We start from the raw sequence: 15743 nt of genomic DNA, 5'->3' as shown, positions 1-15743 counted from the left end.
ACGGTCTTTATCTGCCTACATTTTCTATGTTTCTAATCAAGGTGAAAGCCCACAGGGGTGGGGGAGAGGATATGGGGATGGTACTGTGAAGGAATGGGGTGGTGGTGGGCAGGGCCACCGAGAGACTGGGCCAGGCCCGGGACAAGGCCCCCCCCCCCCCCCGAGTTCGCCGCCGCTCCCCCTCCACCCGCCCGCCACTGGGCCGGGCCCCTGCATTGAAATTACAGTGCCTCTCACCTCCATGTGAAAGCGCTGCAGGCAGCAGCAGATCGCCGGCCTCCTTCCCTCCCTGTGTCCCGCCCTCGTCTGGCGTAACTTCCGTGAGGGCGTGACACAGAGAGAGAAGGAAGCTCGAACGGAGGCGATCTGCTGCTGCCTGCAGCGCTTTCACATGGAGGTGAGAGGCGCTGTGATTTCAATGCAGGGGGCCCGGCCCGGTGGCAGACGGTCGACGACGGACAGGGATGGTCTTAGCAATTGCATGGAGCTGAGCAGACCAGTTCGCTGGGGCCTACCCACCCCTCCCCGCTCCAGTATACCCAAAATGACAGAAACCAAATTAGCATGCAGATTCTGCATGCAGCACAATACCAGAAAAACAGAACATTGCTATACATTGCAAAATAAGACAGCAGATGTAAATTCTTAAATTGGACATATTCAAAACACTAAAATGAAAATAAAATGATTTTTTTTCTACCTTTGTTGTCTTGTGACTGTTTTTCAGATCATGTTGGTCCCAGTCTCTGATTCTGCTGCTCTCTAACTGCTCCCTTAACTCCACTTCCAAGGTTTCCTTTCCATTTATTTCTTTACTTTCCTCCTTTCTTCTTCATTTCTTGCCCTACATCCATAGGTAAATGCTGGGTCCTCCGCGGACTTGACTGGAGGAAGTATAGAGTGGATCCAGCTTTTGCCTATTTTCTCCAGCCATGTGCAGTTTTTCTCCTCTTTTTCCTTTCCCTCATCTCCGTCAGGATGCATCTCCTTCCTCTCTCTTCCCTCTCCTCCATCCATGTCCAGCATTTATCCTCTTTCTCCTCCCCTCCATCCATGTTCATCTCATGTCCTCTCTTCCCTTCCCTCCATCCATATCCATTCCCTCCATCCATATCCAGCATTTCAACTCTCCCCTCTCCTCCATCTGTATCCAGAATTTTTCCTCTCCCCTCCATCCATGTGCATCTCCTTCCTGTCTTCCCTCACTTCCAGCCATGTCCAGCATTTCTCCTCCCCTCCCCTCCATCCATCCATAGCAACTCTCCTCTCTCCCCTGCCCTCCCTACCCATGCATGTCCAGCAATTCTCCTTTGCCCTCCCCTCCCATCTATGTCCAGAGATTCTCCTTTGCCCCCTGTCCTCCCCTCTCATTCACATCCAGTGATTTTCCTCTGTCCCCTGCCCTCTCCTCTATCCCCTCCATCCATGTGCATCTCCTTCCCTCACTTCCATCCATGTCCAGCATTTCTCCTACCATCCCCTCCATCCATCCATAGCAACTCTCCTCGCTCCCCTGCCCTCCCTACCCATCCCCAGTGATTCTCCTTTGCTCCCTGTCCTCCCCTCCCTTCTCCTCCATGTCCAGTGACTCATCCCAGCCCCAGCTGTGCCCTCAGTTTTCCACCACAGCCTTCCCTTCCTTCAGCCACCCTGCATTTAAAACGTTGCAGCGGTGGCGAAAAAGCATGGTCACCTCTCCTTTAAGCCCTTCCCCTTCTCTCTCAGCGTGCACTGTGCCACCTTTGTGGAAACCGGAAATTGAATCAGTGCACGCTGAGAGAGAAGGGGAAGGGCTTAAAGGAGAGGCAAGCCTGCTTTTTCGCCGCCGCTGCAACTTTTTAAATGCAGGGCGGCTGGAAAGAATGAAGCTGAGCGTTGCAACGATGTGGCAGGGAGCACCAGGAAGCGCCGTGGGGTCCCTGGAGGCACGAGGGTCCCGATGACGGAGGGCGGGTGGGACTCCGGCACCAGGCCCGGGGCATTTTGTCCCCCCTGTCCCCCCTCTCGGCAGCCCTGGTGGGGGGGGGGGGGGCACAAAGAATGAAAATTTAGTGTTTCTTGCTGCCATTCTTTCTCTGAATGTTGAATTTTTTATATTTGGAAAGGACTTTGGAGGAATAAATTTGATCCCAGCTTAACTACACAGGACATGTTTCATCTGAATGAGCAGGATGTGGTTACAGTAGAAATGATGAATGCTCAGCAGTATCCTCTCAGCTGGTACCCATTGAATAATTTGGAGGTAACCAATCCTGTTGGGAGGGAAGGGCTATGCAATTCTAATGACATAACCATAGGGTAACCATTACCTCCTTCATAAAAGCCTGCAAGCTATGGCAGGTGTCTTTAGCCTTTATCTGCCAACATTCTTTTTATTGGGTTATATGTACAGTTAAACATGGATTATATTTTACATTTATAGTTTATGACAGGTTGTTTTGTAACATGCTGGTAAGGATACAACAGTGATAGCCCTGTCTTAATTCTATCTGGTTGATTTAAATATATTTTGTTGACAAGAATATGGGCTTGGGATGGGGGTTGAATGGGTAGGGGGTTGAGGAGGAGAAGGGATAGGGGCTGGTTGCCTTTTGCTTAACTGCATTCAAATGTATATACCACCAATATGGCTAAAAGTCAGTCAAAGCAGTTTACAATATATGCAATTATAGCCTCATTTACAAATAAACTCCTAACTCATCCCTGTCCCATAAACACCCTCTCTCTCACTCTCAAACAGGTGTAGCCTGCTTAGTCACACTTTCTTTGCTAATTTCCTATCTTGGGTTTTCCCAAATACTCTTTTAAGGCATTCCTTTTTGTTTGAGTCATTTCTTGCTGTTAGTGACTGCTGCCCTACTGAGTGCAACTCATACAGCCACCTTTTGCCTAGGATCAGGACACTGTCACACACAGAGTCTATCTCTATGGGGTCAGTGATGCACACACATAGCATCTAACAGGGATTGAGTCTATGTGGACAATCACAGCGACACACACACAGCGAGCATCCATCTGGGGTCAGTCATGGTGACACACAAACAACAGGAGTCTGTGACTTTCTGTGTTACATGATTCAAATTAGAGCAGTTGGGCTTGATTTTCACTTGAAAGATGTTTGAGATGGATCTGGAAATCCAGAATTTGGCTGTTCTGACTGAGGCTCCTTCTCCTTCTGGGATGTGTGTGTGTGTGTGTGTGTGTGTGTGTGTTTATGTGTGTGTAACATCAGGAGGCCAGTCTCACTGTGTCTTGGGTCTACTCCTCCTTGCATTAATCAAGAAGTAGTTTTCTTCAGTTCAGTTGAGTTAGCTTGCTGTTTAAATGAGAGACTGAAGAATCAGTAGACAAGTTTCAAAATTGTCTCTTCTCTATTGCTCTGTGCTCAGCTCCAGCCTCTCTCATCATTTCTTTGTTTTCAGATTGCCAGGTTTCCCTTCAAAGGAAACATAAGTTTTGTTGTCATCATGCCAAACACTTATGAGTGGGATGCCTTAAGTGTACTCAGGAGCCTCAACTACACAGAACTGTTCAGCCGCTTTCCTAGAGAGATGCCCACCCTGGTAAAAATACCCAAATTGGTTCTGGAATTCCAGCTGGAGCTTAACCATGCACTCACCAGAATGGGTAACCACACTTTCAGAAGTACTATATTTCTAGTTATTTATTTGGGTTTAGCTCATGGTGAGCTACATTCAGGTACACTAGGTAGAGAATGACACGGGGACGGGGACAGGGACAGATCCTACGGGGACAGGGACAGATCCTACGGGGACGAGGAAGGAATGGGGACAGAGCCCACAGGGATGATGACAAACTTTGTCCCCATGTCATTTTCTAGTTGGAAGGGTAGAGGGTGGTGGTGGGAAGGAGGGTTATTATAGCTGCTCATTGTTATTATTGTTTTCTATTTGAATTTATACACAACAGTTGAACAGCATATTGTTCCTTTTTATACTTTAATAAAAAGATTTAAATATAAAACCATAAATGCTCAAGGCTTCTGTAGATGAGGACAGAGCCCACAGGGACGGGGACAGAACCTGCGGGGATGGGGCGGGGACGGAGACAGAACCTGTGGGGACAGGGTGGGGATGGAGACAAACCCACGGGGACGGGGTGGGGACAAACTTTGTCCCCATGTCATTCAACACTAGGTTCACACTCTAATGTTAAGTGATTTGCTCAAAATCACAAAGAGCAGTAGTGGGAGTTGGACTGGGCTTTCCTTGGATGCCAGCCCAGCACTCTAACCACTAGGCTACTCCTCCACTCCATATATATGTGTGTACGTAATAATGACATGTTTCCTCTGCACATTTGTGTACATGCATTCTGGTGCTGAAAGGCTTGTGCATTAAGTACTTTGGGCAGCAGAACACTCTTTGGGGAGCAGGCAAAAACCCTGGCTGCTGAAACTGTGTGGAAGAAAAATTGACAGGCCAGTGGCCCATCCCAATTTATTACCCATGACAAGGAAGCAAGTGAGACTGGGGGAGTTTTAGAGTTGCTTTTTGCTTGTTGTCACATGCAGACACTTCTTCCTAAGCTTGCTGCTTTGCATGAAAATGACGGAGACTACAATGGAAGTGGTGTAGTGTGATCCTTCTGTCTTAGGCCAGGACATTCCAACTCCCCCTTTTTATAATTTCATTTTATTTAATTTATTCAGCTTTACTAAGGTATATATGTAGCCACATTAACATTACCCTGAGCATCTCCTCAGTTGTCTCCACCTCATTCTTCTGGAAACATCAGAGAAAAGGGATGTGACATAAAACATACCCGTTTATAGCTGGACAGTACAGCACAGTCACGCCTGCATCTGCACTCTGACTGATACTGTGATTCTGTTTCAGGCCTTGGAGAGCTGTTCTCCCAGCCAGATTTCCACAAGATCTCCGACGAGACTTTGCTTGTGTCCAGCATCCAGCACCAGACCACGCTAGAGCTAAAGGAAGATGGTGTGGAGGCCTCTGCTGTCACTGGAGTGCTGATGTTTCGCTCATTCTTGACCTTCAGCATAAATCGGCCTTTCATCTTCTTCCTCTACCACGAAACAACAGGTTTCCCACTGTTTCTGGGGCAAGTTCGAAACCCAAAGCCAAACACAAATCCAAACCCAAATTCATCTGTAAAAAGGACAGAGCTGGAGGACTCCCCAGATCTCAAGCACTTTGTGAAAGGTATTGACCCTAAATAAACCAGAAATGTATGTCTCTAGCGTTCCATCTGTCTTCAGAGATCACCTTTGCATCTCAATTTCTCCAGAGAACGTCTGTTCTGACCTCTCTCCCGAGACTACCCTAAGTCTTATCTCTTCAACACCGTGTATTCCTTCATGATTGGAGCAACGACTGAGTGCTAGTAATATTTATACAGAGAACCACCAAATGCACTTGAGGCTTCTCACTGTAAGCTGGCCATTGTTTGCCTCTGTTTTATTTGTTGTCTGCTTTTATGATTTATTTTAAATTTCTGGAGAAGGGTAGAGGAATCTATAATGGCAGGCAATAGCTTCTCGCACAAGCCAGCAGTGGAGCCTGTTTCCATTTTGGCAGCCCACAGAAATGCAGCAGTTCGGCTCTCAAGTTTCTGCTTTCCAGTGGTGTGTTTCAGACAGTCTCAGTTCTCTTTTTGCTGTATCTATTATTCCACTGTATCTCCCTGACGTTTGTTGATATCTGTATCATTGTTGCAACTTTTTCAGTAATTTTGTAGTTGCTGAAAGATGAAGAATTAAAACAGTAAAGGCGAATGGCTTCCGTGGTTATTCTCAACTCTGGTTTCACTAAAGCGGGGGTGGACAACCTTTATACACAGAGGGCTGCATGAATGTTGGCACTTTTCCTTGTGGGCTGCAACATTATGTAAATGTTAGCACAAAAACGCACAGAGCTCCTTTGACATTCTTTGATAAATATGTAAAAATTTAACTAAAAATGGTGGAAACAAATGGCTAGAATGGCTATTCTGAAAAATATTTGTGAAATGCAGTATTTAAAATAATCAAAACTCTGGTTAATGACACTTTCTGTGTATACTTCCTATGGTCTCGCAGGTTGCATAAAATTAAGTGGCAGACCACAGGTTGTCTACCCTTGCACTATAGAGTTTGAAAAGAAGTCAACAAAACTATAAAGGTACTGACTTAATTTAATGATTCTTGACTAACTTTTGGGAGTTATACTCCCTTCCTCAGGTCATGGTGCAGGGTTGCTTCTATTTTTTGTTTTATTGCCCTTTCAGTAAATACTGACTCACTTACCAAGACAATCATCTCTAAATGGTTTGCTTTGTAGGATACAGAAGAACCCAATCTAAAGGTGTCAAATAGTTTTGTTTTGATTTTGGATAAGCAGACACTTACTACCTCATAGCTACTTTTACTTATGAACTCCCTGTTATTCATGTATTTATTTATTTATTTGTATACTACCTTTATGAAAGAGTAAGCTGAACATAGGCAACATACAATTAGAACAGTAAAAATATTCAAACAACAGTACACAGTATGGCATAGTATGCTACTTACAATGTCAACACAATACACATTAAAACATCTTAATAGACAGCATAGTGTGTAACTGGAGATGGAACACGTAGACAGATAAGAGTAATAACAGGACTTAGATAGAGATAAAGGTGATTAACAAGGATAACATGCACATAAAGTTAACAAAGGTATATAAAATGATCTCAGCCAGAATAGAAGTGGAAGCTGGTATTAGTCATATGTATATGACTAGCTAGTTAGTTGTTTCATTAAAGGCTTGGGAGACAAGCCAATCTTTCACTTGTTTCCTGCATGAAGTGAAGCCTTTCTGGAGTGTGTTCCAGAATGTGGGGGGGGGGGGGGGGGGGGGGGGGGGGGGGGGGGGTTATGCATGTCCCGGGGCACTGGCTACTTTTGCCCATAGGTAAAACTGGCCCTGATGAGATGGAAAGAGCAGGTAAAGGACAGGATGGTTTTCTGTGGTGCTTTAACACACCAAGGAACTAATGTTGCTTTCTTTCACTGGGTAGTTCCTTTTCCTTATACTGATCTTGCCTCTTTTTTTTTTTTTAATCCCAGTAATCTTTTAACCTGACTCTCCCAATGTTATCTTTTCACTTTTCTTTCCTTGCTCTATTGCTGAATAGTTTAAAGAAGCTAAAAACATGTATTCCCAGAGTCTGTGGTACCTTGCTGGGCATGGATTAATGTGTGTGGGGATGCCCGGGGTATTTTATAGGGGTTAGACTGGCTGTTTAGGTCTACTGCCCATGGTACATAGACTTCTGGGAGGCCGTTGATCCCTGGGTTCTCTCTTCTCTGCCACAGTACTTCCATTTCCCAAAACAGGGTTTGTTCTGAATAAATAAAGTTTGATGAAAGTCTTTAATCAAAATACTAATAAGAATTAATCAAAATGCAGAGTATAAAAATGGTAAAATTACAGTTCACTTTATTCTTTCCCCTGTGCTTATAGGTATAGGAAAGTTCTTCTTATTCTCTCCCTAAGCTAAGACTCCCAGCATTCTCCACGTTTTCTTCTTCTTCGTGGCAGGCAGGTCCCACACATAGGAAGGTGCTTCTTATTTTGAATTCTGGGTCCTCCTTGATCCAATGCCTTGCCATTTTTGGGATGCTGGATGCAAATGTGGCTGCAGGCACTTCTTTCTGGTAGAATCCTTTTTCTTAGCTCCTGGTGCTCTCCTCCCTATCCTCCTCTTCACTTCCTGGATCTGTAGGAAAGTATTTTACCTCCTTCCTTCAGAGGTCTTCTCTTGTCCCTGACTCAGTCTACTTAACTGATGTTGGCCCAGTTAGATGTAGTCGCTGTGAAGTATGGAGGCCTATGCAAACCATGTCACCATACTGGCTGGCTAAGCCATTGCAGCAGACCTAGATAGACTGCTGTGCAGCAGGAAACTGCCTTTGGCAATGGTTCCCAAACCTGTCTTGTGGGGGGGGGGGGGGGGGGGGGGGGACCACAACCAGTCGGGGGGGGGGGGGGGGGGACCACAACCAGTCGGGTTTTCAGGATATCTGCAATTAATATTCATGAGTTAGATTTGCACGCACTGCCTGTATTGCATGCAAATCTAGTTAATTAATATTCACTGTTACCTCCCAATTTCTAGAAAAACTGGGTGGCATACAAGTTAATAATACCACTAGAAGTCTTTGCCCTCCACACATGAAGAACCTTAGGAGTCTCTATACAAAGATTTAACTTCACATGTTATTATTAATTTAGATTTTGCTCACACCTTTTCCAGTAGTTGCTCAAGGTGAGTTACATTCAGGTATACTGGATATTTCTATGTCCCAGGAGGACTCACAATCTAAGTTTGTACTGGAGGCAATGGAGGGTTAATTGACTTGCCCAAGATCACAAGGAGCAGCAGCAGGATTTGAACTGGCCACCTCTGGATTGCAAGACCGGTGCTCTAACCACTAGGCCACTCCTCATAAGTACATAAGCACCGCCATACTGGGAAAAGACCAAGGGTCCATCAAGCCCAGCATCCTGTCTCCGACAGCAGCCAATCCAGGCTTCAAGACCCCGGCAAACCCCCCCCCCCCCCCAAAAAAAAAAAAATAATAATGTTCAATGGACTTTTCCCTCAGGAATCTGTCCAAACCCCCTTTAAATTCCATAAGGCCAGCTGCTGTCACTACATTCTCCGGCAACGAGTTCCAGAGTCTAACTACACGCTGAGTAAATAAAAACTTTCTCCTATTTGTTTTAAATCTACCATATTCTAGCTTCATCTTGTGTCCCCTGGTTTTGTTGTTGTTTGAAAGTGTAAACAAACGCTTCACATCTGTCCGCTCTACTCCGCTCATTGTCTTGTAGACTTCTATCATATCACCCCCTCAGCCACCTTTTCTCCAAGCTGAAGAGCCCTAACCTTCTCAGCCTTTCCTCATAGAGAAGTCGTTCCATTATTCCCTTTATCATTTTCATTGCCCTTCTCTGCACCTTCTCTAATTCCTTTATATCTTTTTTGAGATGTGGCGACCAGAATTGGACACAATACTCGAGGTGTCCACTCCACTCCAGACCAATCCACTTCCTAACTCTGAAAACAAATTATTTCAGAAGCACAATTATATACAGATGAAATGGAATTAATATTGTTGTACAGTGACTGTAGGTCCATATAGTTGTTATGAATCTTTTTTTGGGAAACTTCAGTTGAATGCAGTGTAAAAAGATAATTCTTTCTGAATTTCTCAATCTGCAGCCCCTCCTTACCTTTCTACCCTCGTCTCCCCTTACGTTCCTACCTGTAACCTCCGCTCTCTAGATAAATCACTCCTTTCAGTACCCTTCTCCACCACCGCCAACTCCAGGCTTCGCCCTTTCTGCCTTGCCTCACCCTATGCTTGGAATAAACTCCCTGAGCCCATACGCTAGGCCCCCTCCCTGCCCATCTTCAAATCCTTGCTCAAAGCCCACCTCTTCAATATCGCCTTCGGCACCTATTCAGGAAATCTAGACTGCCGCAATTTGACATTTCGTCCTTTAGATTGTAAGCTCCTTTGAGCAGGGACTGTCCTTCTTTGTTAAACTGTACAGCGCTGCGTAACCCTAGTAGCGCTCTAGAAATGTCAAGTAGTAGTAGTAGTGGAGAGATGGCACAAAGCAAAGCTATATGTTTGAAAAGAAACTTTATTGCTCATAGTGAACAGCTTCTCTAAGATACCCTGTTTTGGGGGCTGTCCAACTGGAAAAATCATTACATTGAGTCAGGAAATGGAAAGTAGAGTACTTCCAATCAGAAATTAGTGGAATACCCCCAAATACACTTCTTCAGGGCACAACAGGCCCAAGAGAAGCTTTGGTCTGGCTTAAAATGGCAAAACGCACCCAGGCAACCAAACTGGTAATTTTGGCTTTTGTGACCAGGGATGCATTTCGTCACAAAGGAAGGCAGCAGAAGTTTTTTTTTTTTTTTTGGGGGGGGGGGGGGGGGGGGGAGTGGTGGTGGTATGGCATCCATAAGGCAAGGCAATAGAACTTAAATGCTGTCAGTGTGACATAGGACTTTCAGCACAGACCTGTTAATCCTGCCTTCTCTGACAAGAAGTTTTCATCAGAGGGGACAGGATGTGGCAGGCCTATGCTCCAGCTCTGCACGTTGCTGGATTTCATTTTGCAGCAGCAGCCTTAAGTGGAGGTCAGAGGATAGAGGTAGAGTTGCAGTGGCAGCAGCAGGAAAAGAATGGGGGAGATGAGATGTTAGATAGCTTGGGTGGGGTTGGGGAAGGGAAGGAAAGATGTTGGACAATGTGAAGGTAGGGAGAGGAAGGAAGATGAAATGCTGAACACCTTGAGGTGAGGGGGAGGGCTAGGGAAAGGAAGAGGAGATACTGGACTATGGGAGGGGTAGGCAAGGACAGGGGAGAAGCTGCATGGGGTAAGGAATAGAAGGGGAAATAGTGGATGGGGGTAGGGAAGGGAAAGGAAGGTAGTGAAAATGGGGGATACAGAAAGGGAGATGAGATGGACACCTTGGAGTGGGAATGGGAGTGAGGGTGGGGGGCTAGGGAAGGGAAAGAGGAGATGCTGGACTATGGGAAGGGTAGGTAAGGGGAGATGCTGGATGGGGTTAGGGAATGGAAGGGGAAATATTAGACATGGGGGTAGGGAACAGAATGGAAGGGAAAATATTAGACATGGGGGAGGGAGAGTTGGAAAGGGAAAATGAGATGCTACACACCTTGGGGGTAGGCAAAGGAAAGAAAGATGCTAGATGGGCCAGGAAATGCTGGATGGGGGTAAGGGTTGGAAGGGGAAACACTGAATTTCATGGAGGTAAGGAAGAGAAGGGGAAATGGTGGACACACAGACAGGTAAAAGAATTGAAGGGGAGATGCTGCATACCATGAGTAGAGTAGGTAGGGAAAGGAAGGGAAGGAAAGGGGAGATGTTGGACTATGGGATGGAGGCTGTAGAAAAGGGGAAATGAGATGCTGAATACATTGGAGATCAGCAACAGAAGCTTTCAGTGATGCTGGACTACAGGGGGGAGGTAGAGAGGGATGGGAGAGCATGGCCATGAACCCTGGGGAAGACTATATGGCTGAAGGATCAGCTAGGATTTTGGATAGCCTTGGGACAGCCATGAAATATGTCAATACTGGAATATTGTACTGTTTCTACTCATTCCCTTCCTATTCCTTGCAGGTATCTCCAATAGATTAGTCTTTGCTGCGGTGGTTGCAACACTGCTCTTCTTGTGCTGGTGGGGGTTGGGCCACCATTCGTCCTTCAGCAATGTGCTCCTCTTAGGGCAGAGGTTCTCAACCCATTCCTTGGAACACACCTAACCAGCCGGGTTTTCAGGATACCCATACTGAATATGCATGAGATAGATTTACATGCACTACTCCCATTCTATGCAAATTTATCTCATGCATATTCATTGTGGTTATCCTGAAAACCTGACTGAATTGGGTTGAGAACCCCTGTCTTAGGGTATTTAGCTGCTGCACCTGGATCACCCTGTACCATGTTTTTCTCAGCATTCTCCCTATCTGTGCATTTGCAAACAGATGCATACAGATGGATATACCTTCCCTGACAGTTGCTATTGCTTAAGCGAAACACAGCTAATAAATGAATCATAAAAGCATTCCATGATAGTTTGAAGCGAGAGAGAGAGAGAGAGAGAGAGAGAGAGAGAGAGAGAGAGAGAGAGAGTGTGTGTGTGTGTGTGTAATCGGGGGGGGGGGGGGGGGGGGTGGTGAGGAGAGAGAGATGGATTGACAATCAGAAAGTCACAGGCAGTAGAATGTCTCTGTTAAGTCCTTTCTTTTATTTTCACAATATCTGGCCATTTTAATTTCAGAAGTCTTAAGTTCCTGGATTGTTTTAAAGTTCCCTTTTCATATACTGAAACATAAGTACATAAGTTTTGCCACACTGGGACAGACCAAAGGTCCATTAAGTCCAGTGTCCTGTTTCCAACAGTGGCCAATCCAGGTCACAAATACCCTGCAAGATCCCAAAAAAGTTCAAAACATTTTATGCTGCTTATCCCAGAAATAAGCAGTGGATTTTCCCCATCATTTTAATGGTCAATGGGCTTTTGCTTTAGGAAGCCGTCCAAATCTTTTTTAAACCCCGCTAAGCTAGCCGCCTTTACCACATTTTCTGGCAAAGAATTCCAGAGTTTTACATGTTGAATGAAGAAACATTTTCTGAAATTCGTTTTAAATTTACTACATTGTAGCTTCATTGCATGCCCCCTAGTCCTAGTATTTTTGGAAAGAGTAAACAAACTATTCATGTCTACCTGTTCCACTACACTTATTATTTTACAGACCCCCTAGCTGCTTCAATTTTTCCTCATAGGGAAGTCGTCCCATCCCCTTTATCATTTTCGTCGCCCTTCTCTGTACCTTTTCTAATTCCACTATATCTTTTGAGGAGATGCATGAAACACAACATATCAATGATGAGATGCATGAAACACAAACAAAATTATTTTGGTTTCATTTAAAAATCTTAGGATGATGCCAGGCCAGCACCATTTTATTGCAGGGAAAGAATAATATTTATTTATTATATACTGCCTGCAAGCCCAAAAGCTATCAAAGTGGTATACATTCAGATACAGCAGGTATCTTCTCCAACAATGATGCCAGTGTCATCTGTAAATGTCAACCTGGCAGTGTAGAACAACCAGGGATTGGCTGTGCTACAAAAAGAGATAGCAATACAGTAAGAGGGGATGGAGAATTAGGGTAGGGACCAGAAGGAATTAATAAAGTGTGTGTGTAATTTTGTGGCAGCAACTGATCCCAACATTTTGTTTTGTTTCTTTATAAAATTTAATGCATTTATTTTGCCTTTTTAATTTTAAATCTAGGAACTTTTTGCTGATATGTGAGCAGTTATGCCGTGCAACTTTGTTACTGGCAATGATGACGGCTATGATCTACAATTGTGCCTATGCTTTGATGTAAAATTGTCTGTTATGTTTTTATATTTGTTTTTGATATGTGTTATATTGTGCCTCACTTTGAATTATGAAAAGGCAATAAACATTTTAAATAAAACTAAATAAAAACAAAATGGGGAGGGAGGAAGAAGCAAAAAAAAAAATGTCTATGCACCACCTACAGTAGACCTAAGTAATAGAAGTACTTTCTCACCTTCATGTGGCGCCTTCCCACCTACAAGTGGAAGTTCTGCTTCTTTTGTGAGGTGAAGGTGGTTGTTAACATTAGATGACAGAGGAGAATCAGTTTATTTACATAAGTAACTTTTTCCAGACCACTATCATTTGCTTCCAAAATTTAGCCTCTTAATCACAGCTGCACAGCAGAGACAAGAGGGATCCTCAAGCACAGCTGGGAACTATTCACTCTGCAATCGGAGAGTGTTTGTATTGCAACTTGTAATCAACAGAAAGCCTGTCTTAATTAAAGATCTCCAGAAAGGAAAATGAAGACATTTAACCTTCCCAATTCTTTGTAAATTATAGCTCTTTGTAGCTTTAAATCCTCTGGTTGTGAATTGCTAAACCTCTGTTTTTCTTGTCCCAGGTAGACCATCTCATGTTTACTTAAAGTTACATTTAAGTTTAGAACTCTCAGGACGCAAATCACCAGCCTCATTGCTCTGATTACTACTGCTGCTTGGACTCTCAATCTAATTCTTCCATGACAGCCATCAGCGGTTCTAATCAAGTGATTTCATATTGCAGAGGCCTGTGATCTTTAATGGTTTTCTTCATAACATTCACAATGAGGAAGTGGGCTTTTTTTCACTGAGAAACAAGGATTTAGGACCTGTAGTAGCAGAAGCCCAAGGAGTGGGCAGGAGAGAACAAGTTTTATTCTAGTAATAGTTAATGACTGATTTGCATATACTGTACTAAGCCATTTGCACTCATTTATCTCAGTTGCCAGGAATGAATTGAAAGCTCCTTCCAACTCTTCTCCTGCAGTGCCCTCTACTGGTAGGGGCTGGAACTGCAGGGGTTGGGATCTTCCCATCAGCCAGTCTTCTGTCTCATTCCTTATAGCACCTCCTGCTGGGAAAAACTGGGACTGTAGGAATTGTGAGCCTGCTCCAAGTAGGATCTCAGAAACTCAGAATTGTGGACTGGGGGAAAGAGATGAAAATAAGTCAAAGGACTTAACAATGACTTGGATTTTTTTTTTTAACTGGCTACTAGACAACTGTCATCTTCTTACCACTCTAACAAATTGATCCCCTTTCTCTTTCATACTATCATTGTAATATGATCTATTATTCACTTGTATTGGCAAGTACTATCTGTTTTTTTGACCTAGTCATGTTCAGATCTAATGAAAGGGATGTTTGCTCCTGAAAGCTAGCCAAAAATGATTACGTTATTCCAATAAAAATATATCACTTTATATTATTATTTTATTAATCTTTCTATGCATTCAATTGACTGACAGGTCACCCACACAGTATTATTAAAAGTTTGAAATAGATAGCTATAACTGCAGACTGGAAGCTTGCTATGCTTTACATCCCTCCCACACCACCCACTGCATGGACATTTGCAGTCATGGTTTTCTGCCAGGTCACAGAAACAGAGAAAATGACAGCAGATAAATACCATATGGCCCATCCGGTCTGCTCAATCATACCATCTGCTATACTTTCCTCTCCCTTAGAGATCATATGTGCTAGTCTCATGTTTTCTTGGATTCAGATATTCTTTGTCTCCACCACCTTTACCAGAAGGCTATTCCACACATTCATCAACCTTTCCATAAAGAAGTATTTCCTTAGATTACTCCTGAGCTCATCCTTCATCCTATGCCTCTTCACTCCAGAGCCTCTGTTCCATTATGAGAGATTTGCCTTTCCCGATTGGTAAGCAGAGTGAAGGTCTATCTCTCAGAGACCATCAATACTCTTGTGGTTGGTCCTATGGATACATTTATGGATCTCTGAGGGGCACAGAGTCATCTCGAGAAAGGCCTACAGTAAGAGTCCTAGAGACAGGAGGACAAGGAACCCTTTCATTGTTTGATGTCACATTTATTTAGCTCAGATGAGCAAACTCCACCACTATGGCCTGAGGTGCCTCGCCCAACAATTGAAAAAAGCATGAACTAAATCGAAATCCAAAATCCAGTACCAGGCATACTGTGAAGAAATACAAAACCTTACAAAATCACTCAGGACCTATACAGCAATTCTACCATAACATAACATAACATAACATAACATAACATAACGCTAACCTCCAGGAGTCACACAAGGGCATTCCTAGGAAAACACATCATCACAAACATTGCAGTGGGTAGAAGAACATCAGTATACCTACTGGAAAACTAAACAAGCTAGATTAGTAGAAATCAGTCCTACAGACACTCAATGCTAACAGAATCCCAAGCCATTTTCATACATGAACATAAGTAGACCCTCGTCAAGTATAGAATAAGTAATCACACTCTAAAATAAAAATATGTAGACAGAAATGAAACTGAACCTCAAGAAGCCAGACTCTAAATACAGTGCAAAACCAAAGAAATAGAAACAGCTCCTTTGGTGAACTCAAGTCCCGATGATCAATTTCCCTGCTATAAAATTTTTTTTTTATTTGTAAGAAGTCTTTATTCAGCTTTCAATCTTAACAACATAATGTTTTAAACAAACTGTCAACATATTGTTACATGGAAACCCTGACAAAAGATATTGCCTTGTGATACATTTCACTTCCACACCTTTGCATCTAAACTAAACCTTTGCAGA

General features: G+C 43.8%; 1 protein-coding gene across 1 annotated transcript in view; it reads left to right on the top strand.

The window, feature by feature from the left end:
* The window catches only part of SERPINF2 (serpin family F member 2), a 40036-nt gene extending 34278 nt beyond the window's left edge, over positions 1–5758 (top strand). The window contains exons 8-10 of the mRNA XM_030222140.1: positions 2106–2242; positions 3423–3627; positions 4860–5758. Of these exons, the coding sequence (XP_030078000.1) occupies positions 2106–2242; positions 3423–3627; positions 4860–5203 (686 nt within the window). The 3' untranslated portion in view covers positions 5204–5758. The remainder of the gene's footprint in view (positions 1–2105; positions 2243–3422; positions 3628–4859) is intronic.
* The last annotated feature ends 9985 nt before the right edge of the window (positions 5759–15743 follow it).

Source organism: Microcaecilia unicolor, chromosome 13, assembly GCF_901765095.1.
Source record: "Microcaecilia unicolor chromosome 13, aMicUni1.1, whole genome shotgun sequence".
In the NCBI taxonomy this organism is placed as follows: Eukaryota; Metazoa; Chordata; class Amphibia; order Gymnophiona; family Siphonopidae; genus Microcaecilia; species Microcaecilia unicolor.
The sequence above is the reverse complement of the archived record's forward strand: the minus strand, read 5'-3'. Positions and strand labels throughout refer to the sequence as shown.